Below are 26,105 nucleotides of genomic sequence, written 5' to 3' on the forward strand. Positions count from 1 at the left end.
CCTGAGTCTTTATTTGGTAGACTGCGCTGAGTAATGTGATATGTGACACCTGTATATCTGTGTGCTCCTGAGTCTGTATATGGGAGACTGCGCTGAGTAATGTGATATGTGACGCCTGTATATCTGTTCTCCTGAGTCTGTGCTGAGTAATGTGATATGTGACACCTGTATATCTGTGTGCTCCTGAGTCTGTATATGGGAGACTGTGCTGAGTAATGTGATATGTGACACCTGTATATCTGTGTGCTCCTGAGTTTGTATATGGGAGACTGCGCTGAGTAATGTGATAGGTGACACCTGTATATCTGTGTGCTCCTGAGTCTGTATATGGGAGACTGCGCTGTGTAATGGGATGTGTGACACCTGTATATCTGTGTGCTCCTGAGTCTGTATATGGGAGACTGCGCTGAGTAATGGGATGTGTGACACCTGTATATATGTGTGCTCCTGAGTCTGTATATGGGAGACTGCGCTGAGTAATGGGATGTGTGACACCTGTATAGCTGCGTGCTCCTGAGTCTGTATATGGGAGACTGCGCTGAGTAATGTGATATGTGACACCTGTATATCTGTGTGCTCTTGAGTCTGTATATGGGAGACTGCGCTGAGTAATGTGATATGTGACACCTGTATATCTGTGTGCTCCTGAGTCTGTATATGGAAGTCTACGCTGAGTAATGTGATATGTGACGCCTGTATATCTGTGCTCCTGAGTCTGTGCTGAGTAATGTGATATGTGACACCTGTATATCTGTGTGCTCCTGAGTCTGTATATGGGAGACTACGCTGAGTAATGTGATATGTGACACCTGTATATCTGTGTGCTCCAGAGTCTATATATGGGAGACTGCGCTGAGTAATGTGATATGTGACACCTGTATATCTGTGTGCTCCTGAGTCTGTATATGGGAGACTGCGCTGAGTAATGTGATATGTGACACCTGTATATCTGTGTGCCCCTGAGTCTGTATATAGGATACTGCGCTGAGTAATCCGATATGTGACGCCTGTATATCTGTGTGCTCCTGAGTCTGTATATGGGAGACTGCGCTGAGTAATGTGATATGTGACGCCTGTATATCTGTGCTCCTGAGTCTGTGCTGAGTAATGTGATATGAGACACCTGTTTATCTGTGTGCTCCTGAGTCTGTATATGGGAGACTGCGCTGAGTAATGTGATATGTGACCCCTGTATATCTGTGCTCCTCAGTCTGCGCTGAGTAATGTGATATGTGACACCTGTATATCTGTGTGCTCCTGAGTCTCTATATGGGAGACTGCGCTGAGTAATGTGATATGTGACACCTGTATATCTGTGTGCTCCTGAGTCTGTTTATGGGAGACTGCGCTGAGTAATGTGATATGTGACACCTGTATATCTGTGTGCTCCTGAGTCTGTATATGGGAGACTGCTCTGAGTAATGGGATATGTGACACCTGTATATCTGTGTGCTCCTGAGTCTGTATATGTGAGACTGCGCTGAGTAATGTGATATGTGACGCCTGTATATCTGTGCTCCTGAGTCTGTGCTGAGTAATGTGATATGTGACACCTGTATATCTGTGTGCTCCTGAGTCTGTATATGGGAGACTGCGCTGAGTAATGCGATATGTGACACCTGTATATCTGTGTGCTCCTGAGTCTGTATATGGGAGACTGCGCTGAGTAATGTGATGTGTGACACCTGTATATCTGTGTGCTCCTGAGTCTGTATATGGGAGACTGCGCTGAGTAATGCGATATGTGACGCCTGTATATCTGTGTGCTCCTGAGTCTGTATATGGGAGACTGCGCTGAGTAATGCGATATGTGACGTCTGTATATGGGAGACTGCGCTGAGTAATGTGATATGTGAAGCCTGTATATCTGTGTGCTCCTGAGTCTTTATATGGGAGACTGCGCTGAGTAATGTGATAGGTGACACCTGTATATCTGTGTGCTCCTGAGTCTTTATATGGGAGACTGCGCTGAGTAATGTGATATGTGACACCTGTATATATGTGTGCTCCTGAGTCTTTGTATGGGAGACTGTGCTGAGTAATGTGATAGGTGACACCTGTATATCTGTGTGCTCCTGAGTCTGTATATGGGAGACTGTGCTGAGTAATGTGATATGTGACACCTGTATATCTGTGTGCTCCTGAGTCTGTATATAGGAGACTGAGCTGAGTAATGCGATATGTGACACCTGTATATCTGTGTGCTCCTGAGTCTGTATATAGGAGACTGCGCTGAGTAATGTGATATGTGACACCTTTATACCTGTGTGCTCCTGAGTCTGTATATGGGAGACTGCGCTTAGTAATGTGATATGTGACGCCTGTATATCTGTTCTCCTGAGTCTGTGCTGAGTAATGTGATATGTGACACCTGTATATCTGTGTGCTCCTGAGTCTGTATATGGGAGACTGTGCTGAGTAATGTGATATGTGACACCTGTATATCTGTGTGCTCCTGAGTTTTTATATGGGAGACTGCGCTGAGTAATGTGATAGGTGACACCTGTATATCTGTGTGCTCCTGAGTCTGTATATGGGAGACTGCGCTGTGTAATGGGATGTGTGACACCTGTATATCTGTGTGCTCCTGAGTCTGTATATGGGAGACTGCGCTGAGTAATGGGATGTGTGACACCTGTATATATGTGTGCTCCTGATTCTGTATATGGGAGACTGCGCTGAGTAATGGGATGTGTGACACCTGTATAGCTGCGTGCTCCTGAGTCTGTATATGGGAGACTGCGCTGAGTAATGTGATATGTGACGCCTGTATATCTGTGCTCCTGAGTCTGTGCTGAGTAATGTGATATGTGACACCTGTATATCTGTGTGCTCCTGAGTCTGTATATGGGAGACTACGCTGAGTAATGTGATATGTGACACCTGTATATCTGTGTGCTCCTGAGTCTGTATATGGAATACTGCGCGGAGTAATGGGATGTGTGACGCCTGTATATCTGTGTGCTCCTGAGTCTGTATATGGGAGACTGCGCTGAGTAATGTGATATGTGACACCTGTATATCTGTATGCTCCTTAGTCTGTATATGGGAGACTGCGCTGAGTAATGTGATATGTGACACCTGTGTATCTGTGTGCTCCTGAGTCTGTATATGGGACACTGTGCTGAGTAATGGGATATGTGACGCCTGTATATCTGTGCTCCTGAGTCTGTATATGGGACACTGTGCTGAGTAATGGGATATGTGACGCCTGTATATCTGTGCTCCTGAGTCTGTGCTGAGTAATGTGATATGTGACACCTGTATATCTGTGTGCTCCTGAGTCTGTATATGGAAGACTGCCCTGAGTAATGGGATGTGTGACACCTGTATATCTGTGTGCTTCTGAGTCTGTGTATGGGAGACTGCGCTGAGTAATGTGATATGTGACACCTGTATATCTGTGTGCTCCTGAGTCTGTATATGGAAGACTGCGCTGAGTAATGGGATGTGTGACACCTGTATATCTGTGTGCTTCTGAGTCTGTATATGGGAGACTGCGCTGAGTAATGTGACACCTGTATATCTGTGTGCTCCTGAGTCTGTATATGGGAGACTGCGCTGAGTAATGTGATATGTGACACCTGTATATCTGTGTGCTCCTGAGTCTGTATATGGGAGACTGCGCTGAGTAATGCGATATGTGACACCTGTATATCTGTGTGCTCCTGAGTCTGTATATAGGAGACTGCGCTGAGTAATGCGATATGTGACACCTGTATATCTGTATGCTCCTGAGTCTGTATATGGGAGACTGCGCTGAGTAATGCGATATGTGACGCCTGTATATCTGTGTGCTCCTGAGTCTTTATATGGGAGACTGCGCTGAGTAATGCGATATGTGACGCCTGTATATCTGTGTGCTTCTGAGACTGTATATGGGAGACTGCGCTGAGTAATGCGATATGTGACGCCTGTATATCTGTGTGCTCCTGAGTCTTTATATGGGAGACTGCGCTGAGTAATGCGATATGTGACGCCTGTATATCTGTGTGCTCCTGAGTCTGTATATGGGAGACTGCGCTGAGTAATGTGATATGTGACCCCTGTATATCTGTGTGCTCCTGAGTTTGTATATGGGAGACTGCGCTGAGTAATGTGATATGTGACACCTGTATATCTGTGTGCTCCTGAGTCTGTATATAGGATACTGCGCTGAGTAATCCGATATGTGACACCTGTATATCTGTGTGCTCCTGAGTCTGTATATGGGAGACTGCGCTGAGTAATGTGATATGTGACGCCTGTATATCTGTGCTCCTGAGTCTGTGCTGAGTAATGTGATATGTGACACATGTTTATCTGTGTGCTCCTGAGTCTGTATATGGGAGACTGCGCTGAGTAATGTGATATGTGACCCCTGTATATCTGTGCTCCTTAGTCTGCGCTGAGTAATGTGATATGTGACACCTGTATATCTGTGTGCTCCTGAGTCTGTATATGGGAGACTGCGCTGAGTAATGCGATATGTGACGCCTGTATATCTGTGTGCTCCTGAGTCTGTATATGGGAGACTGCGCTGAGTAATGCGATATGTGACGCCTGTATATCTGTGTGCTCCTGAGTCTGTATATGGGAGACTGCGCTGAGTAATGTGATATGTGACCCCTGTATATCTGTGCTCCTTAGTCTGCGCTGAGTAATGTGATATGTGACACCTGTATATCTGTGTGCTCCTGAGTCTGTTTATGGGAGACTGCGCTGAGTAATGTGATATGTGACACCTGTTTATCTGTGTGCTCCTGAGTCTGTATATGGGAGACTGCGCTGAGTAATGTGATATGTGACACCTGTATATCTGTGTGCTCCTGAGTCTGTATATGGGAGACTGCTCTGAGTAATGGGATATGTGACACCTGTATATCTGTGCTCCTGAGTCTGTATATGGGACACTGTGCTGAGTAATGGGATATGTGACGCCTGTATATCTGTGCTCCTGAGTCTGTGCTGAGTAATGTGATATTTGACACCTGTATATCTGTGTGCTCCTGAGTCTGTATTTGGAAGACTGCGCTGAGTAATGGGATGTGTGACACCTGTATATCTGTGTGCTTCTGAGTCTGTATATGGGAGACTGCGCTGAGTAATGTGATATGTGACACCTGTATATCTGTGTGCTCCTGAGTCTGTATATGGAAGATTGCGCTGAGTAATGGGATGTGTGACGCCTGTATATCTGTTTGCTTCTGAGCCTGTATATGGGAGACTGCGCTGAGTAATGTGACACCTGTATATCTGTGTGCTCCTGAGTCTGTATATGGGAGACTGCGCTGAGTAATGTGATATGTGACACCTGTATATCTGTGTGCTCCTGAGTCTGTATATGGGAGACTGCGCTGAGTAATGCGATATGTGACACCTGTATATCTGTATGCTCCTGAGTCTGTATATGGGAGACTGCGCTGAGTAATGCGATATGTGACGCCTGTATATCTGTGTGCTCCTGAGTCTTTATATGGGAGACTGCGCTGAGTAATGCGATATGTGACGCCTGTATATCTGTGTGCTTCTGAGTCTGTATATGGGAGACTGCGCTGAGTAATGCGATATGTGACGCCTGTATATCTGTGTGCTCCTGAGTCTGTATATGGGAGACTGCGCTGAGTAATGCGATATGTGACGCCTGTATATCTGTGTGCTCCTGAGTCTGTATATGGGAGACTGCGCTGAGTAATGCGATATGTGACACCTGTATATCTGTGTGCTCCTGAGTCTGTATATGGGAGACTGCGCTGAGTAATGTGATATGTGACACCTGTATATCTGTGTGCTCCTGAGTATGTATATAGGATACTGCGCTGAGTAATCCGATATGTGACACCTGTATATCTGTGTGCTCCTGAGTCTGTATATGGGAGACTGCGCTGAGTAATGTGATATGTGACGCCTGTATATCTGTGCTCCTGAGTCTGCGCTGAGTAATGTGATATGTGACACCTGTATATCTGTGTGCTCCTGAGTCTGTATATGGGAGACTGCGCTGAGTAATGCGATATGTGACGCCTGTATATCTGTGTGCTCCTGAGTCTGTATATGGGAGACTGCGCTGAGTAATGCGATATGTGACGCCTGTATATCTGTGTGCTCCTGAGTCTGTATATGGGAGACTGCGCTGAGTAATGTGATATGTGACACCTGTATATCTGTGTGCTCCTGAGTCTGTATATGGGAGACTGCGCTGAGTAATGTGATATGTGACACCTGTATATCTGTGTGCTCCTGAGTCTGTATATAGGAGACTGCGCTGAGGAATGTGATATGTGACACCTGTATATCTGTGTGCTCCTGAGTCTGTATATGGGAGAATGCGCTGAGGAATGTGATATGTGACACCTGTATATCTGTGTGCTCCTGAGTCTGTATATGGGAGACTGCGCTGAGGAATGTGATATGTGACGCCTGTATATCTGTGCTCCTGAGTCTGTGCTGAGTAATGTGATATGAGACACCTGTTTATCTGTGTGCTCCTGAGTCTGTATATGGGAGACTGCGCTGAGTAATGTGATATGTGACCCCTGTATATCTGTGCTCCTTAGTCTGCGCTGAGTAATGTGATATGTGACACCTGTATATCTGTGTGCTCCTGAGTCTGTATATGGGAGACTGCGCTGAGTAATGTGATATGTGACACCTGTTTATCTGTGTGCTCCTGAGTCTGTATATGGGAGACTGCGCTGAGTAATGTGATATGTGACACCTGTATATCTGTGTGCTCCTGAGTCTGTATATGGGAGACTGCTCTGAGTAATGGGATATGTGACACCTGTATATCTGTGTGCTCCTGAGTCTGTATATGGGAGACTGCGCTGAGTAATGTGATATGTGACGTCTGTATATGGGAGACTGCGCTGAGTAATGTGATATGTGAAGCCTGTATATCTGTGTGCTCCTGAGTCTTTATATGGGAGACTGCGCTGAGTAATGTGATAGGTGACACCTGTATATCTGTGTGCTCCTGAGTCTTTATATGGGAGACTGCGCTGAGTAATGTGATATGTGACACCTGTATATCTGTATGCTCCTTAGTCTGTATATGGGAGACTGCGCTGAGTAATGTGATATGTGACACCTGTGTATCTGTGTGCTCCTGAGTCTGTATATGGGACACTGTGCTGAGTAATGGGATATGTGACGCCTGTATATCTGTGCTCCTGAGTCTGTATATGGGACACTGTGCTGAGTAATGGGATATGTGACGCCTGTATATCTGTGTGCTCCTGAGTTTGTATATGGGAGACTGCGCTGAGTAATGTGATAGGTGACACCTGTAAATCTGTGTGCTCCTGAGTCTGTATATGGGATACTGCGCTGAGTAATGTGATAGGTGACACCTGTATAGCTGTGTACTCCTGAGTCTGTATATGGGAAACTGCGCTGTGTAATGTGATAGGTGACACCTGTATATCTGTGTGCTTCTAAGTCTGCATATGGGAGACTGCGCTGAGTAATGTGATGTGTGACACCTGTATATATGTGTGCTCCTGAGTCTGTATATGGGAGACTGCGCTGAGTAATGGGATGTGTGACACCTGTATATCTGCGTGCTCCAGAGTCTGTATATGGGAGACTGCGCTGAGTAATGTGATAGGTGACACCTGTATAGCTGTGTACTCCTGAGTCTGTATATGGGAAACTGCGCTGTGTAATGTGATAGGTGACACCTGTATATCTGTGTGCTTCTAAGTCTGCATATGGGAGACTGCGCTGAGTAATGTGATATGTGACACCTGTATATCTGTGTGCTCCTGAGTCTGTATATGGGACACTGTGCTGAGTAATGGGATATGTGACGCCTGTATATCTGTGTGCTCCTGAGTTTGTATATGGGAGACTGCGCTGAGTAATGTGATAGGTGACACCTGTATATCTGTGTGCTCCTGAGTCTGTATATGGGAGACTGCGCTGTGTAATGGGATGTGTGTCACCTGTATATCTGTGTGCTCCTGAGTCTGTATATGGGAGACTACGCTGAGTAATGGGATGTGTGACACCTGTATATATGTGTGCTCCTGAGTCTGTATATGGGAGACTGCGCTGAGTAATGGGATGTGTGACACCTGTATATCTGCGTGCTCCAGAGTCTGTATATGGGAGACTGCGCTGAGTAATGTGATATGTGACACCTGTATATCTGCGTGCTCCTGAGTCTGTATATGGGAGACTGCGCTGAGTAATGTGATAGGTGACACCTGTATAGCTGCGTGCTCCTGAGTCTGTATATGGGAGACTGCGCTGAGTAATGTGATAGGTGACACCTGTAAATCTGTGTGCTCCTGAGTCTGTATATGGGATACTGCGCTGAGTAATGTGATAGGTGACACCTGTATAGCTGTGTACTCCTGAGTCTGTATATGGGAAACTGCGCTGTGTAATGTGATAGGTGACACCTGTATATCTGTGTGCTTCTAAGTCTGCATATGGGAGACTGCGCTGAGTAATGTGATATGTGACACCTGTATATCTGTGTGCTCCTGAGTCTGTATATGGGAGACTGCTCTGAGTAATGGGATATGTGACACCTGTATATCTGTGTGCTCCTGAGTCTGTATATGGGAGACTGCGCTGAGTAATGTGATATGTGACGTCTGTATATGGGAGACTGCGCTGAGTAATGTGATATGTGAAGCCTGTATATCTGTGTGCTCCTGAGTCTTTATATGGGAGACTGCGCTGAGTAATGTGATAGGTGACACCTGTATATCTGTGTGCTCCTGAGTCTTTATATGGGAGACTGCGCTGAGTAATGTGATATGTGACACCTGTATATCTGTATGCTCCTTAGTCTGTATATGGGAGACTGCGCTGAGTAATGTGATATGTGACACCTGTGTATCTGTGTGCTCCTGAGTCTGTATATGGGACACTGTGCTGAGTAATGGGATATGTGACGCCTGTATATCTGTGCTCCTGAGTCAGTATATGGGACACTGTGCTGAGTAATGGGATATGTGACGCCTGTATATCTGTGTGCTCCTGAGTTTGTATATGGGAGACTGCGCTGAGTAATGTGATAGGTGACACCTGTATATCTGTGTGCTCCTGAGTCTGTATATGGGAGACTGCGCTGTGTAATGGGATGTATGTCACCTGTATATCTGTGTGCTCCTGAGTCTGTATATGGGAGACTACGCTGAGTAATGGGATGTGTGACACCTGTATATATGTGTGCTCCTGAGTCTGTATATGGGAGACTGCGCTGAGTAATGGGATGTGTGACACCTGTATATCTGCGTGCTCCAGAGTCTGTATATGGGAGACTGCGCTGAGTAATGTGATATGTGACACCTGTATATCTGCGTGCTCCTGAGTCTGTATATGGGAGACTGCGCTGAGTAATGTGATAGGTGACACCTGTATAGCTGCGTGCTCCTGAGTCTGTATATGGGAGACTGCGCTGAGTAATGTGATAGGTGACACCTGTAAATCTGTGTGCTCCTGAGTCTGTATATGGGATACTGCGCTGAGTAATGTGATAGGTGACACCTGTATAGCTGTGTACTCCTGAGTCTGTATATGGGAAACTGCGCTGTGTAATGTGATAGGTGACACCTGTATATCTGTGTGCTTCTAAGTCTGCATATGGGAGACTGCGCTGAGTAATGTGATATGTGACACCTGTATATCTGTGTGCTCCTGAGTCTGTATATGGGAGATTGCGGTGAGTAATGTGATTTGTTACACCTGTATCTGTATATGGGAGACTGTGCTGAGTAATGTGATATGTGACACCTGTATATCTGTGTGCTCCAGAGTCTGTATATGGGAGACTGTGCTGAGTAATGTGATATGTGACACCTGTATATCTGTGTGCTCCTGAGTCTGTATATGGGAGACTGCGCTGAGTAATGTGATAGGTGACACCTGTATATCTGTGTGCTCCTGAGTCTGTATATGGGAGACTGCGCTGAGTAATGTGATAGGTGACACCTGTATAGCTGCGTGCTCCTGAGTCTGTATATGGGAGACTGCGCTGAGTAATGTGATAGGTGACACCTGTAAATCTGTGTGCTCCTGAGTCTGTATATGGGATACTGCGCTGAGTAATGTGATAGGTGACACCTGTATAGCTGTGTACTCCTGAGTCTGTATATGGGAAACTGCGCTGTGTAATGTGATAGGTGACACCTGTATATCTGTGTGCTTCTAAGTCTGCATATGGGAGACTGCGCTGAGTAATGTGATATGTGACACCTGTATATCTGTGTGCTCCTGAGTCTGTATATGGGAGATTGCGGTGAGTAATGTGATTTGTTACACCTGTATCTGTATATGGGAGACTGTGCTGAGTAATGTGATATGTGACACCTGTATATCTGTGTGCTCCAGAGTCTGTATATGGGAGACTGTGCTGAGTAATGTGATATGTGACACCTGTATGTCTGTGTGCTCCTGAGTCTGTATATGGGAGACTGCGCTGAGTAATGTGTTAGGTGACACCTGTATATCTGTGTGCTCCTGAGTCTGTATATGGGAGACTGCGCTGAGTAATGTGATAGGTGACACCTGTATATCTGTGTGCTTCTGAGTCTGCATATGGGAGACTGCGCTGAGTAATGTGATATGTGATACCTGTATATCTGTGTGCTCCTGAGTCTGCATATGGGAGACTGTGCTGAGTAATGTGATATGTGACACCTGTATATCTGTGTGCTCCTGAGTCTGTATATGGGAGACTGCGGTGAGTAATGTGATATGTTACACCTGTATCTGTATATGGGAGACTGTGCTGAGTAATGGGATGTGTGACACCTGTATATCTGTGTGCTTCTTAGTCTGTATATGGGAGACTGCGCTGAGTAATGTGACACCTGTATATCTGTGTGCTCCTGAGTCTGTATATGGGAGACTGCGCTGAGTAATGTGATATGTGACACCTGTATATCTGTGTGCTCCTGAGTCTGTATATGGGAGACTGCGCTGAGTAATGCGATATGTGACACCTGTATATCTGTGTGCTCCTGAGTCTGTATATAGGAGACTGCGCTGAGTAATGCGATATGTGACACCTGTATATCTGTATGCTCCTGAGTCTGTATATGGGAGACTGCGCTGAGTAATGCGATATGTGACGCCTGTATATCTGTGTGCTTCTGAGTCTTTATATGGGAGACTGCGCTGAGTAATGCGATATGTGACGCCTGTATATCTGTGTGCTTCTGAGTCTGTATATGGGAGACTGCGCTGAGTAATGCGATATGTGACGCCTGTATATCTGTGTGCTCCTGAGTCTGTATATGGGAGACAGCGCTGAGTAATGCGATATGTGACGCCTGTATATCTGTGTGCTCCTGAGTCTGTATATGGGAGACTGCGCTGAGTAATGTGATATGTGACACCTGTATATCTGTGTGCTCCTGAGTCTGTATATGGGAGACTGCGCTGAGTAATGTGATATGTGACACCTGTATATCTGTGTGCTCCTGAGTCTGTATATAGGAGACTGCGCTGAGGAATGTGATATGTGACACCTGTATATCTGTGTGCTCCTGAGTCTGTATATGGGAGACTGCGCTGAGGAATGTGATATGTGACACCTGTATATCTGTGTGCTTCTGAGTCTGTATATGGGAGACTGCGCTGAGGAATGTGATATGTGACACCTGTATATCTGTGTGCTCCTGAGTCTGTAAATGGGAGTCTGTGCTGAGTAATGTGATATGTGACACCTGTATATCTGTGTGCTCCTGAGTCTGTATATGGGAGACTGCGCTGAGTAATGTGATATGTGACACCTGTATATCTGTGTGCTCCAGAGTCTGTATATGGGAGACTGCGCTGAGTAATCCGATATGTGACACCTGTATATCTGCGTGCTCCTGAGTCTGTATATGGGAGACTGCGCTGAGTAATGTGATATGTGACGCCTGTACATCTGTGCTCCTGAGTCTGTGCTGAGTAATGTGATATGTGACACCTGTATATCTGTGTGCTCCTGAGTCTGTATATGGGAGACTGCGTTGAGTAATGCGATATGTGACACCTGTATATCTGTGTGCTCCTGAGTCTGTATATAGGAGACTGCGCTGAGTAATGCGATATGTGACGTCTGTATATGGGAGACTGCGCTGAGTAATGTGATATGTGAAGCCTGTATATATGTGTGCTCCTGAGTCTGTATATGGAAGACTGCGCTGAGTAATGGGATGTGTGACACCTGTATATCTGTGTGCTCCTGAGTCTGTATATAGGAGACTGCGCTGAGTAATGTGATATGTGACGCCTGTATATCTGTGTGCTCCTGAGTCTGTATATGGGAGACTGCGCTGAGTAATGCGATATGTGACGCCTGTATATCTGTGTGCTCCTGAGTCTGTATATGGGAGACTGCGCTGAGTAATGCGATATGTGACACCTGTATATCTGTGTGCTCCTGAGTCTGTATATGGGAGACTGCGCTGAGTAATGTGATATGTGACACCTGTATATCTGTGTGCTCCTGAGTATGTATATAGGATACTGCGCTGAGTAATCCGATATGTGACACCTGTATATCTGTGTGCTCCTGAGTCTGTATATGGGAGACTGCGGTGAGTAATGTGATATGTGACCCCTGTATATCTGTGCTCCTTAGTCTGCGCTGAGTAATGTGATATGTGACACCTGTATATCTGTGTGCTCCTGAGTCTGTATATGGGAGACTGCGCTGAGTAATGCGATATGTGACGCCTGTATATCTGTGTGCTCCTGAGTCTGTATATGGGAGACTGCGCTGAGTAATGCGATATGTGACGCCTGTATATCTGTGTGCTCCTGAGTCTGTATATGGGAGACTGCGCTGAGTAATGTGATATGTGACACCTGTATATCTGTGTGCTCCTGAGTCTGTATATGGGAGACTGCGCTGAGTAATGTGATATGTGACACCTGTATATCTGTGTGCTCCTGAGTCTGTATATAGGAGACTGCGCTGAGGAATGTGATATGTGACACCTGTATATCTGTGTGCTCCTGAGTCTGTATATGGGAGACTGCGCTGAGGAATGTGATATGTGACACCTGTATATCTGTGCTCCTGAGTCTGTGCTGAGTAATATGATATGAGACACCTGTTTATCTGTGTGCTCCTGAGTCTGTATATGGGAGACTGCGCTGAGTAATGTGATATGTGACCCCTGTATATCTGTGCTCCTTAGTCTGCGCTGAGTAATGTGATATGTGACACCTGTATATCTGTGTGCTCCTGAGTCTGTATATGGGAGACTGCGCTGAGTAATGTGATATGTGACACCTGTTTATCTGTGTGCTCCTGAGTCTGTATATGGGAGACTGCGCTGAGTAATGTGATATGTGACACCTGTATATCTGTGTGCTCCTGAGTCTGTATATGGGAGACTGCTCTGAGTAATGGGATATGTGACACCTGTATATCTGTGTGCTCCTGAGTCTGTATATGGGAGACTGCGCTGAGTAATGTGATATGTGACGTCTGTATATGGGAGACTGCGCTGAGTAATGTGATATGTGAAGCCTGTATATCTGTGTGCTCCTGAGTCTTTATATGGGAGACTGCGCTGAGTAATGTGATAGGTGACACCTGTATATCTGTGTGCTCCTGAGTCTTTATATGGGAGACTGCGCTGAGTAATGTGATATGTGACACCTGTATATCTGTATGCTCCTTAGTCTGTATATGGGAGACTGCGCTGAGTAATGTGATATGTGACACCTGTGTATCTGTGTGCTCCTGAGTCTGTATATGGGAGACTGCGCTGAGTAATGGGATGTGTGACACCTGTATATCTGCGTGCTCCAGAGTCTGTATATGGGAGACTGCGCTGAGTAATGTGATATGTGACACCTGTATATCTGCGTGCTCCTGAGTCTGTATATGGGAGACTGCGCTGAGTAATGTGATAGGTGACACCTGTATAGCTGCGTGCTCCTGAGTCTGTATATGGGAGACTGCGCTGAGTAATGTGATAGGTGACACCTGTAAATCTGTGTGCTCCTGAGTCTGTATATGGGATACTGCGCTGAGTAATGTGATAGGTGACACCTGTATAGCTGTGTACTCCTGAGTCTGTATATGGGAAACTGCGCTGTGTAATGTGATAGGTGACACCTGTATATCTGTGTGCTTCTAAGTCTGCATATGGGAGACTGCGCTGAGTAATGTGATATGTGACACCTGTATATCTGTGTGCTCCTGAGTCTGTATATGGGAGATTGCGGTGAGTAATGTGATTTGTTACACCTGTATCTGTATATGGGAGACTGTGCTGAGTAATGTGATATGTGACACCTGTATATCTGTGTGCTCCAGAGTCTGTATATGGGAGACTGTGCTGAGTAATGTGATATGTGACACCTGTATATCTGTGTGCTCCTGAGTCTGTATATGGGAGACTGCGCTGAGTAATGTGATAGGTGACACCTGTATATCTGTGTGCTCCTGAGTCTGTATATGGGAGACTGCGCTGAGTAATGTGATAGGTGACACCTGTATAGCTGCGTGCTCCTGAGTCTGTATATGGGAGACTGCGCTGAGTAATGTGATAGGTGACACCTGTAAATCTGTGTGCTCCTGAGTCTGTATATGGGATACTGCGCTGAGTAATGTGATAGGTGACACCTGTATAGCTGTGTACTCCTGAGTCTGTATATGGGAAACTGCGCTGTGTAATGTGATAGGTGACACCTGTATATCTGTGTGCTTCTAAGTCTGCATATGGGAGACTGCGCTGAGTAATGTGATATGTGACACCTGTATATCTGTGTGCTCCTGAGTCTGTATATGGGAGATTGCGGTGAGTAATGTGATTTGTTACACCTGTATCTGTATATGGGAGACTGTGCTGAGTAATGTGATATGTGACACCTGTATATCTGTGTGCTCCAGAGTCTGTATATGGGAGACTGTGCTGAGTAATGTGATATGTGACACCTGTATGTCTGTGTGCTCCTGAGTCTGTATATGGGAGACTGCGCTGAGTAATGTGATAGGTGACACCTGTATATCTGTGTGCTCCTGAGTCTGTATATGGGAGACTGCGCTGAGTAATGTGTTAGGTGACACCTGTATATCTGTGTGCTCCTGAGTCTGTATATGGGAGACTGCGCTGAGTAATGTGATAGGTGACACCTGTATATCTGTGTGCTTCTGAGTCTGCATATGGGAGACTGCGCTGAGTAATGTGATATGTGATACCTGTATATCTGTGTGCTCCTGAGTCTGCATATGGGAGACTGTGCTGAGTAATGTGATATGTGACACCTGTATATCTGTGTGCTCCTGAGTCTGTATATGGGAGACTGCGGTGAGTAATGTGATATGTTACACCTGTATCTGTATATGGGAGACTGTGCTGAGTAATGGGATGTGTGACACCTGTATATCTGTGTGCTTCTTAGTCTGTATATGGGAGACTGCGCTGAGTAATGTGACACCTGTATATCTGTGTGCTCCTGAGTCTGTATATGGGAGACTGCGCTGAGTAATGTGATATGTGACACCTGTATATCTGTGTGCTCCTGAGTCTGTATATGGGAGACTGCGCTGAGTAATGCGATATGTGACACCTGTATATCTGTGTGCTCCTGAGTCTGTATATAGGAGACTGCGCTGAGTAATGCGATATGTGACACCTGTATATCTGTATGCTCCTGAGTCTGTATATGGGAGACTGCGCTGAGTAATGCGATATGTGACGCCTGTATATCTGTGTGCTTCTGAGTCTTTATATGGGAGACTGCGCTGAGTAATGCGATATGTGACGCCTGTATATCTGTGTGCTTCTGAGTCTGTATATGGGAGACTGCGCTGAGTAATGCGATATGTGACGCCTGTATATCTGTGTGCTCCTGAGTCTGTATATGGGAGACTGCGCTGAGTAATGCGATATGTGACGCCTGTATATCTGTGTGCTCCTGAGTCTGTATATGGGAGACTGCGCTGAGTAATGTGATATGTGACACCTGTATATCTGTGTGCTCCTGAGTCTGTATATGGGAGACTGCGCTGAGTAATGTGATATGTGACACCTGTATATCTGTGTGCTCCTGAGTCTGTATATAGGAGACTGCGCTGAGGAATGTGATATGTGACACCTGTATATCTGTGTGCTCCTGAGTCTGTATATGGGAGACTGCGCTGAGGAATGTGATATGTGACACCTGTATATCTGTGTGCTTCTGAGTCTGTATATGGGAGACTGCGCTGAGGAATGTGATATGTGACACCTGTATATCTGTGTGCTCCTGAGTCTGTAAATGGGAGTCTGCGCTGAGTAATGTGATATGTGACACCTGTATATCTGTGTGCTCCTGAGTCTGTATATGGGAGACTGCGCTGAGTAATGTGATATGTGACACCTGTATATCTGTGTGCTCCAGAGTCTGTATATGGGAGACTGCGCTGAGTAATCCGATATGTGACACCTGTATATCTGCGTGCTCCTGAGTCTGTATATGGGAGACTGCGCTGAGTAATGTGATATGTGACGCCTGTACATCTGTGCTCCTGAGTCTGTGCTGAGTAATGTGATATGTGACACCTGTATATCTGTGTGCTCCTGAGTCTGTATATGGGAGACTGCGTTGAGTAATGCGATATGTGACACCTGTATATCTGTGTGCTCCTGAGTCTGTATATGGGAGACTGTGCTGAGTAAAGGGATGTGTGACACCTGTATATCTGTGTGCTCCTGAGTCTGTATATGGGAGACTGCGCTGAGTAATGTGATGTGTGACACCTGTATATCTGTGTGCTCCTGAGTCTGTATATGGGAGACTGCGCTGAGTAATGCGATATGTGACCCCTGTATATCTGTGTGCTCCTGAGTCTGTATATGGGAGACTGCGCTGAGTAATGCGATATGTGACGTCTGTATATGGGAGACTGCGCTGAGTAATGTGATATGTGAAGCCTGTATATATGTGTGCTCCTGAGTCTGTATATGGAAGACTGCGCTGAGTAATGGGATGTGTGACACCTGTATATCTGTGTGCTCCTGAGTCTGTATATAGGAGACTGCGCTGAGTAATGTGATATGTGACGCCTGTATATCTGTGTGCTCCTGAGTCTGTATATGGGAGACTGCGCTGAGTAATGCGATATGTGACGCCTGTATATCTGTGTGCTCCTGAGTCTGTATATGGGAGACTGCGCTGAGTAATGCGATATGTGACACCTGTATATCTGTGTGCTCCTGAGTCTGTATATGGGAGACTGCGCTGAGTAATGTGATATGTGACACCTGTATATCTGTGTGCTCCTGAGTATGTATATAGGATACTGCGCTGAGTAATCCGATATGTGACACCTGTATATCTGTGTGCTCCTGAGTCTGTATATGGGAGACTGCGGTGAGTAATGTGATATGTGACCCCTGTATATCTGTGCTCCTTAGTCTGCGCTGAGTAATGTGATATGTGACACCTGTATATCTGTGTGCTCCTGAGTCTGTATATGGGAGACTGCGCTGAGTAATGCGATATGTGACGCCTGTATATCTGTGTGCTCCTGAGTCTGTATATGGGAGACTGCGCTGAGTAATGCGATATGTGACGCCTGTATATCTGTGTGCTCCTGAGTCTGTATATGGGAGACTGCGCTGAGTAATGTGATATGTGACACCTGTATATCTGTGTGCTCCTGAGTCTGTATATGGGAGACTGCGCTGAGTAATGTGATATGTGACACCTGTATATCTGTGTGCTCCTGAGTCTGTATATAGGAGACTGCGCTGAGGAATGTGATATGTGACACCTGTATATCTGTGTGCTCCTGAGTCTGTATATGGGAGACTGCGCTGAGGAATGTGATATGTGACACCTGTATATCTGTGCTCCTGAGTCTGTGCTGAGTAATATGATATGAGACACCTGTTTATCTGTGTGCTCCTGAGTCTGTATATGGGAGACTGCGCTGAGTAATGTGATATGTGACCCCTGTATATCTGTGCTCCTTAGTCTGCGCTGAGTAATGTGATATGTGACACCTGTATATCTGTGTGCTCCTGAGTCTGTATATGGGAGACTGCGCTGAGTAATGTGATATGTGACACCTGTTTATCTGTGTGCTCCTGAGTCTGTATATGGGAGACTGCGCTGAGTAATGTGATATGTGACACCTGTATATCTGTGTGCTCCTGAGTCTGTATATGGGAGACTGCTCTGAGTAATGGGATATGTGACACCTGTATATCTGTGTGCTCCTGAGTCTGTATATGGGAGACTGCGCTGAGTAATGTGATATGTGACGTCTGTATATGGGAGACTGCGCTGAGTAATGTGATATGTGAAGCCTGTATATCTGTGTGCTCCTGAGTCTTTATATGGGAGACTGCGCTGAGTAATGTGATAGGTGACACCTGTATATCTGTGTGCTCCTGAGTCTTTATATGGGAGACTGCGCTGAGTAATGTGATATGTGACACCTGTATATCTGTATGCTCCTTAGTCTGTATATGGGAGACTGCGCTGAGTAATGTGATATGTGACACCTGTGTATCTGTGTGCTCCTGAGTCTGTATATGGGACACTGTGCTGAGTAATGGGATATGTGACGCCTGTATATCTGTGCTCCTGAGTCTGTATATGGGACACTGTGCTGAGTAATGGGATATGTGACGCCTGTATATCTGTGTGCTCCTGAGTTTGTATATGGGAGACTGCGCTGAGTAATGTGATAGGTGACACCTGTATATCTGTGTGCTCCTGAGTCTGTATATGGGAGACTGCGCTGTGTAATGGGATGTGTGTCACCTGTATATCTGTGTGCTCCTGAGTCTGTATATGGGAGACTACGCTGAGTAATGGGATGTGTGACACCTGTATATATGTGTGCTCCTGAGTCTGTATATGGGAGACTGCGCTGAGTAATGGGATGTGTGACACCTGTATATCTGCGTGCTCCAGAGTCTGTATATGGGAGACTGCGCTGAGTAATGTGATATGTGACACCTGTATATCTGCGTGCTCCTGAGTCTGTATATGGGAGACTGCGCTGAGTAATGTGATAGGTGACACCTGTATAGCTGCGTGCTCCTGAGTCTGTATATGGGAGACTGCGCTGAGTAATGTGATAGGTGACACCTGTAAATCTGTGTGCTCCTGAGTCTGTATATGGGATACTGCGCTGAGTAATGTGATAGGTGACACCTGTATAGCTGTGTACTCCTGAGTCTGTATATGGGAGCTTGCCCTGTGTAATGTGATAGGTGACACCTGTATATCTGTGTGCTCCTGAGTCTGTATATGGGAAACTGCGCTGTGTAATGTGATAGGTGACACCTGTATATCTGTGTGCTTCTAAGTCTGCATATGGGAGACTGCGCTGAGTAATGTGATATGTGACACCTGTATATCTGTGTGCTCCTGAGTCTGTATATGGGAGATTGCGGTGAGTAATGTGATTTGTTACACCTGTATCTGTATATGGGAGACTGTGCTGAGTAATGTGATATGTGACACCTGTATATCTGTGTGCTCCAGAGTCTGTATATGGGAGACTGTGCTGAGTAATGTGATATGTGACACCTGTATATCTGTGTGCTCCTGAGTCTGTATATGGGAGACTGCGCTGAGTAATCTGATAGGTGACACCTGTATATCTGTGTGCTCCTGATTCTGTATATGGGAGACTGCGCTGAGTAATGTGTTAGGTGACACCTGTATATCTGTGTGCTCCTGAGTCTGTATATGGGAGACTGCGCTGAGTAATGTGATAGGTGACACCTGTATATCTGTGTGCTTCTGAGTCTGCATATGGGAGACTGCGCTGAGTAATGTGATATGTGATACCTGTATATCTGTGTGCTCCTGAGTCTGCATATGGGAGACTGTGCTGAGTAATGTGATATGTGGCACCTGTATATCTGTGTGCTCCTGAGTCTGTATATGGGAGACTGCGGTGAGTAATGTGATATGTTACACCTGTATCTGTATATGGGAGACTGTGCTGAGTAATGGGATGTGTGACACCTGTATATCTGTGTGCTTCTTAGTCTGTATATGGGAGACTGCGCTGAGTAATGTGACACCTGTATATCTGTGTGCTCCTGAGTCTGTATATGGGAGACTGCGCTGAGTAATGTGATATGTGACACCTGTATATCTGTGTGCTCCTGAGTCTGTATATGGGAGACTGCGCTGAGTAATGCGATATGTGACACCTGTATATCTGTGTGCTCCTGAGTCTGTATATAGGAGACTGCGCTGAGTAATGCGATATGTGACACCTGTATATCTGTATGCTCCTGAGTCTGTATATGGGAGACTGCGCTGAGTAATGCGATATGTGACGCCTGTATATCTGTGTGCTCCTGAGTCTTTATATGGGAGACTGCGCTGAGTAATGCGATATGTGACGCCTGTATATCTGTGTGCTTCTGAGTCTGTATATGGGAGACTGCGCTGAGTAATGCGATATGTGACGCCTGTATATCTGTGTGCTCCTGAGTCTGTATATGGGAGACTGCGCTGAGTAATGCGATATGTGACGCCTGTATATCTGTGTGCTCCTGAGTCTGTATATGGGAGACTGCACTGAGTAATGTGATATGTGACACCTGTATATCTGTGTGCTCCTGAGTCTGTATATGGGAGACTGCGCTGAGTAATGTGATATGTGACACCTGTATATCTGTGTGCTCCTGAGTCTGTATATAGGAGACTGCGCTGAGGAATGTGATATGTGACACCTGTATATCTGTGTGCTCCTGAGTCTGTATATGGGAGACTGCGCTGAGGAATGTGATATGTGACACCTGTATATCTGTGTGCTTCTGAGTCTGTATATGGGAGACTGCGCTGAGGAATGTGATATGTGACACCTGTATATCTGTGTGCTCCTGAGTCTGTATATGGGAGTCTGCGCTGAGTAATGTGATATGTGACACCTGTATATCTGTGTGCTCCTGATTCTGTATATGGGAGACTGCGCTGAGTAATGTGATATGTGACACCTGTATATCTGTGTGCTCCAGAGTCTGTATATGGGAGACTGCGCTGAGTAATCCGATATGTGACACCTGTATATCTGCGTGCTCCTGAGTCTGTATATGGGAGACTGCGCTGAGTAATGTGATATGTGACGCCTGTACATCTGTGCTCCTGAGTCTGTGCTGAGTAATGTGATATGTGACACCTGTATATCTGTGTGCTCCTGAGTCTGTATATGGGAGACTGCGTTGAGTAATGCGATATGTGACACCTGTATATCTGTGTGCTCCTGAGTCTGTATATGGGAGACTGTGCTGAGTAAAGGGATGTGTGACACCTGTATATCTGTGTGCTCCTGAGTCTGTATATGGGAGACTGCGCTGAGTAATGTGATGTGTGACACCTGTATATCTGTGTGCTCCTGAGTCTGTATATGGGAGACTGCGCTGAGTAATGCGATATGTGACCCCTGTATATCTGTGTTCTCCTGAGTCTGTATATGGGAGACTGCGCTGAGTAATGCGATATGTGACGTCTGTATATGGGAGACTGCGCTGAGTAATGTGATATGTGAAGCCTGTATATATGTGTGCTCCTGAGTCTGTATATGGAAGACTGCGCTGAGTAATGGGATGTGTGACACCTGCATATCTGTGTGCTCCTGAGTCTGTATATAGGAGACTGCGCTGAGTAATGTGATATGTGACGCCTGTATATCTGTGTGCTCCTGAGTCTTTATATGGGAGACTGCGCTGAGTAATGTGATATGTGACACCTGTATATCTGTGTGCTCCTGAGTCTGTATATAGGAGACTGCGCTGAGTAATGCGATATGTGGCACCTGTATATCTGTGTGCTCCAGAGTCTGTAAATGGGAGACTGCGCTGAGTGATGTGATGTGTGACACCTGTATATCTGTGTGCTCCTGAGTCTGTATATAGGAGACTGCGCTGAGTAATGTGATATGTGACACCTTTATACCTGTGTGCTCCTGAGTCTGTATATGGGAGACTGCGCTGAGTAATGTGATATGTGACGCCTGTATATCTGTTCTCCTGAGACTGTGCTGAGTAATGTGATAGGTGACACCTGTATATCTGTGTGCTCCTGAGTCTGCATATGGGAGACTGTGCTGAGTAATGTGATAGGTGACACCTGTATATCTGTGTGCTCCTGAGTCTGTATATGGGAGACTGCGGTGAGTAATGTGATATGTTACACCTGTATCTGTATATGGGAGACTGTGCTGAGTAATGTGATATGTGACACCTGTATATCTGTGTGCTACTGAGTCTGTATATGAGAGACTGCGCTGAGTAATGTTACGTGTGACGCCTGTATATCTGTGTGCTCCTGAGTCTGTATATAGGAGACTGCGCTGAGTAATGCGATATGTGGCACCTGTATATCTGTGTGCTCCAGAGTCTGTAAATGGGAGACTGCGCTGAGTGATGTGATGTGTGACACCTGTATATCTGTGTGCTCCTGAGTCTGTATATAGGAGACTGCGCTGAGTAATGTGATATGTGACACCTTTATACCTGTGTGCTCCTGAGTCTGTATATGGGAGACTGCGCTGAGTAATGTGATATGTGACGCCTGTATATCTGTTCTCCTGAGACTGTGCTGAGTAATGTGATAGGTGACACCTGTATATCTGTGTGCTCCTGAGTCTGCATATGGGAGACTGTGCTGAGTAATGTGATAGGTGACACCTGTATATCTGTGTGCTCCTGAGTCTGTATATGGGAGACTGCGGTGAGTAATGTGATATGTTACACCTGTATCTGTATATGGGAGACTGTGCTGAGTAATGTGATATGTGACACCTGTATATCTGTGTGCTACTGAGTCTGTATATGAGAGACTGCGCTGAGTAATGTTACGTGTGACGCCTGTATATCTGTGTGCTCCTGAGTCTGTATATGGGAGACTGCGCCGAGTAATGTGATATGTGACACCTGTATATCTGTGTGCTCCTGAGTCTGTATATGGGAGACTGCGCTGAGTAATGTGATAGGTGACACCTGTATATCTGTGTGCTCCTGAGTCTGTATATGGGAGACTGCGCTGAGTAATGTGATAGGTGACACCTGTATATCTGTGTGCTCCTGAGTCTGTATATGGGAGACTGTGCTGAGTAATGTGATAGGTGACACCTGTATAGCTGTGTGCTCCTGAGTCTGTATATGGGAGACTGCGCTGAGTAATGTGATAGGTGACACCTGTATATCTGTGTGCTCCTGAGTCTGTATATGGGAGACTGCGCTGAGTAATGTGATAGGTGACACCTGTATATCTGTGTGCTCCTGAGTCTGTATATGGGAGACTGCGCTGTGTAATGTGATAGGTGACACCTGTATATCTGTGTGCTCCTGAGTCTGCATATGGGAGACTGTGCTGAGTAATGTGATATGTGACACCTGTATATCTGTGTGCTCCTGAGTCTGTATATGGGAGACTGCGGTGAGTAATGTGATATGTTACACCTGTATCTGTATATGGGAGACTGCGCTGAGTAATGTTACGTGTGACGCCTGTATATCTGTGTGCTCCTGAGTCTGTATATGGGAGACTGCGCCGAGTAATGTGATATGTGACACCTGTATATCTGTGTGCTCCTGAGTCTGTATATGGGAGACTGTGCTGAGTAATGTGATATGTGACACCTGTATATCTGTGTGCTCCTGAGTCTGTATATGGGAGACTGCGCTGAGTAATGTGATATGTGACACCGGTATATCTGTGTGCTCCTGAGTCTGTATATGGGAGACTGCGCTGAGTAATGTGATATGTGACACCTGTATTTCTGTGTGCTCCTGAGTCTGTATATGGGAGACTGCGCTGAGTAATGTGATATGTGACACCTGTATATCTGTGTGCTCCTGAGTCTGTATATGAAGCACAATGGAACTTGGAATGGAAATAGCTGCGCCCGCTTCTTTGTACATAGTATACAGATTCAGGGACTCAGTCGCACACAGCTGTAGGACAGTTGCGATAAGTCTATGTGCGATGTCTTTCATAGACTTATCTACTGCACACACGTGTAGATGCACTATGCAATATGTTGTTTGTTGGCTGATTGAGCGATATATTGCATAGTGTGTACCCAGCATAAGTCTAATACAGTGTAAGGAGCAGAGTCCCCCAGCAGCACAGAGTATCACAGGAGATGAGTGATGTGTTAATGAGGACAGGGCTGCATGTGACAGGGCCAGTGACATGATGTGAGGAGGGGAATGGAGGCAGCAGGAAGCCACTGACTGAGCGTTATATAGTGGGAGGAGCAGTGTCCCTAGCAGCACAGAGTATATCAGGAGATGAGTGGTGTGTCAGTGAGGACAGGGCTGCATGTGACAGGGGCAGTGACATGATGCATTTGCCTCACCATTTAGCAAATAGTTACTGACATTACCGCCTATATTTAACTAACATTTGTGAAAATCATTTTATGATTGTGTAGAGTTTGTATGTTCTTCCCCATTCATTTGGATTTCCTCCAAGTTCTTTCGGGTTTACCTCACTGTTGAAGAACATACTGGTATAATACTTGGCTTATGACATTTACAGAGTCTAGTATGTACATATATGTTTAAGAGAATTTGGACTGTAAGCTCCAGTGGCCCAGGACCTGACGTGAATGATTACATATTCTTTGTACAGAGTTGTGTAATAGGACAGTGCTTACATCAGTAACTGGTAATAAACCAGTCTCTAGAAAACAAACATCATCATATAATAATACAGGGATGGACAAAGTATTTTATATTCGGGAACCAGTGAGACAACTCTAGGAGATAGCAGACTCTTCTAATTAGCTGGGCCTGTCGTGCATCCACTGACCTCATTAGAAATGACGATTCCTGGCTCTGATTTATCACTCTTTAAAAAATGTAATTTGGATACACAAACGTCACATTCACAAAACCACTGTGGCTGAAGAGCGCTGACTTATTCTGGCGTCAACTATGTATGTCAGACACATACAATAGACAATAGCTAAGGAACTGTAAAGATAATTAAACATGACCCTTCTGCTCAGTATTGATAATCTGCTACCAGGGACGGAGATGACAAATCAGAAATGTATTTAATGCGAATTATTCAGTTAAATTATTAAAGAAACAATATACACAAACATTGTAAAAGTGTCGCACACAACAGTGTAACAGTTTCCAAAATAAATAAATAACACGTCCCTATACTGAAGATTAGAGAGCTGTTGCAACTGTCAAATCCATCTTGTTACATTGTTTATAACCTGCTTACAGCTAATATACTGGCCCGTGCCTCCATACCCTGGTCACAATGTTGTGGTGCTTTCTGATGGCCTGTAAAGTCCCTGATATCCCGGATAACTTACCACCTGCGTTACTGTAAGTGAAAGTATTTCACAGCATTTAATCCTCGCCGTGGCCTTGTAGATGGTTAAAGCCATTTGTCATTAATGAGCAAAATTGTACTGTAGCTGTTCTTGGTCTCAAGGGAAGCGATAGCAGCCCAATACTGTATATACCGGATCTGTTAATGTATATGCTATATACACTAATCTAATACAGGCTTCTCATTGTGAATAATACCTGCTGGTACGTACTTGGCTGAGAGAGTGTTAATGGAGCCCGTCACGAGCATCATCCCTGCCAGGATAAGCTGGTAGGACGTCCACGCCATGGCTGTGCTGTGTCCCCAGGGATCCCTCTGGCCGGGCTCCTGTACAGGAGGGAGCTTGTTATGCTGAGAATAAATACACAGAATGAGAGCTGATTTCCTGCACAGAGTACGGAATCATGTGACTCGCCAGTCAACTGCGGCCTATAGAGGGAGCTGTGCGTGTCCTTACATTGCATTCACGTCTGACGTTGTCACACCATGGAATCTGCCATTCTCAGCATCTGAAAAGTGAATCACAAGAGGAAGCGTGTTCTCTATTGTGCCATAGGGCTGCTGTAATAGTAATAGAAACCGCAACGTAAATCACTTTACTCTACATGAATCTGCGTTGCCTAAGTTTTTAATATATATTACGTGTATAGGTCTGCATTTATGGAACTGCTTGTTACATATACTGTATAGGGACTGGTGCAGCGTGAACAGTACGCCAGTCTGCGTAGCTTATCTCAGCGGGCATGTACCAGAAAGCCCCTGTGCACTTTTGATTAATTTACACCAACTCCGCAGAATTGTGTATATAGGGGTACAATTACTAAGAATCCTGTTTG

The 26,105-nt window shown here is 45.6% G+C and overlaps 1 protein-coding gene across 2 annotated transcripts in view; it reads right to left on the reverse strand.

Moving 5' to 3' along the window:
• The window catches only part of SLC35F6 (solute carrier family 35 member F6), a 133,114-nt gene extending 107,455 nt beyond the window's left edge, over nucleotides 1-25,659 (reverse strand). Inside the window, exon 1 of one of the 2 annotated variants that reach the window (XM_088465724.1) lies at nucleotides 25,481-25,659. In XM_088465724.1, the coding sequence (XP_088321850.1) occupies nucleotides 25,481-25,557 (77 nt within the window). In that variant the 5' untranslated portion in view covers nucleotides 25,558-25,659. Of the gene's footprint in view, nucleotides 1-25,466 lie in introns of both variants that reach the window. The other variant, XM_088465725.1, reaches the window with a different exon arrangement.
• Between the last annotated feature and the right edge of the window lie 446 nt (nucleotides 25,660-26,105).

This window comes from Taudactylus pleione, unplaced genomic scaffold (genome assembly GCF_031769625.1).
Source record: "Taudactylus pleione unplaced genomic scaffold, aTauple2 ptg000063l, whole genome shotgun sequence".
In the NCBI taxonomy this organism is placed as follows: domain Eukaryota; kingdom Metazoa; phylum Chordata; class Amphibia; order Anura; family Myobatrachidae; genus Taudactylus; species Taudactylus pleione.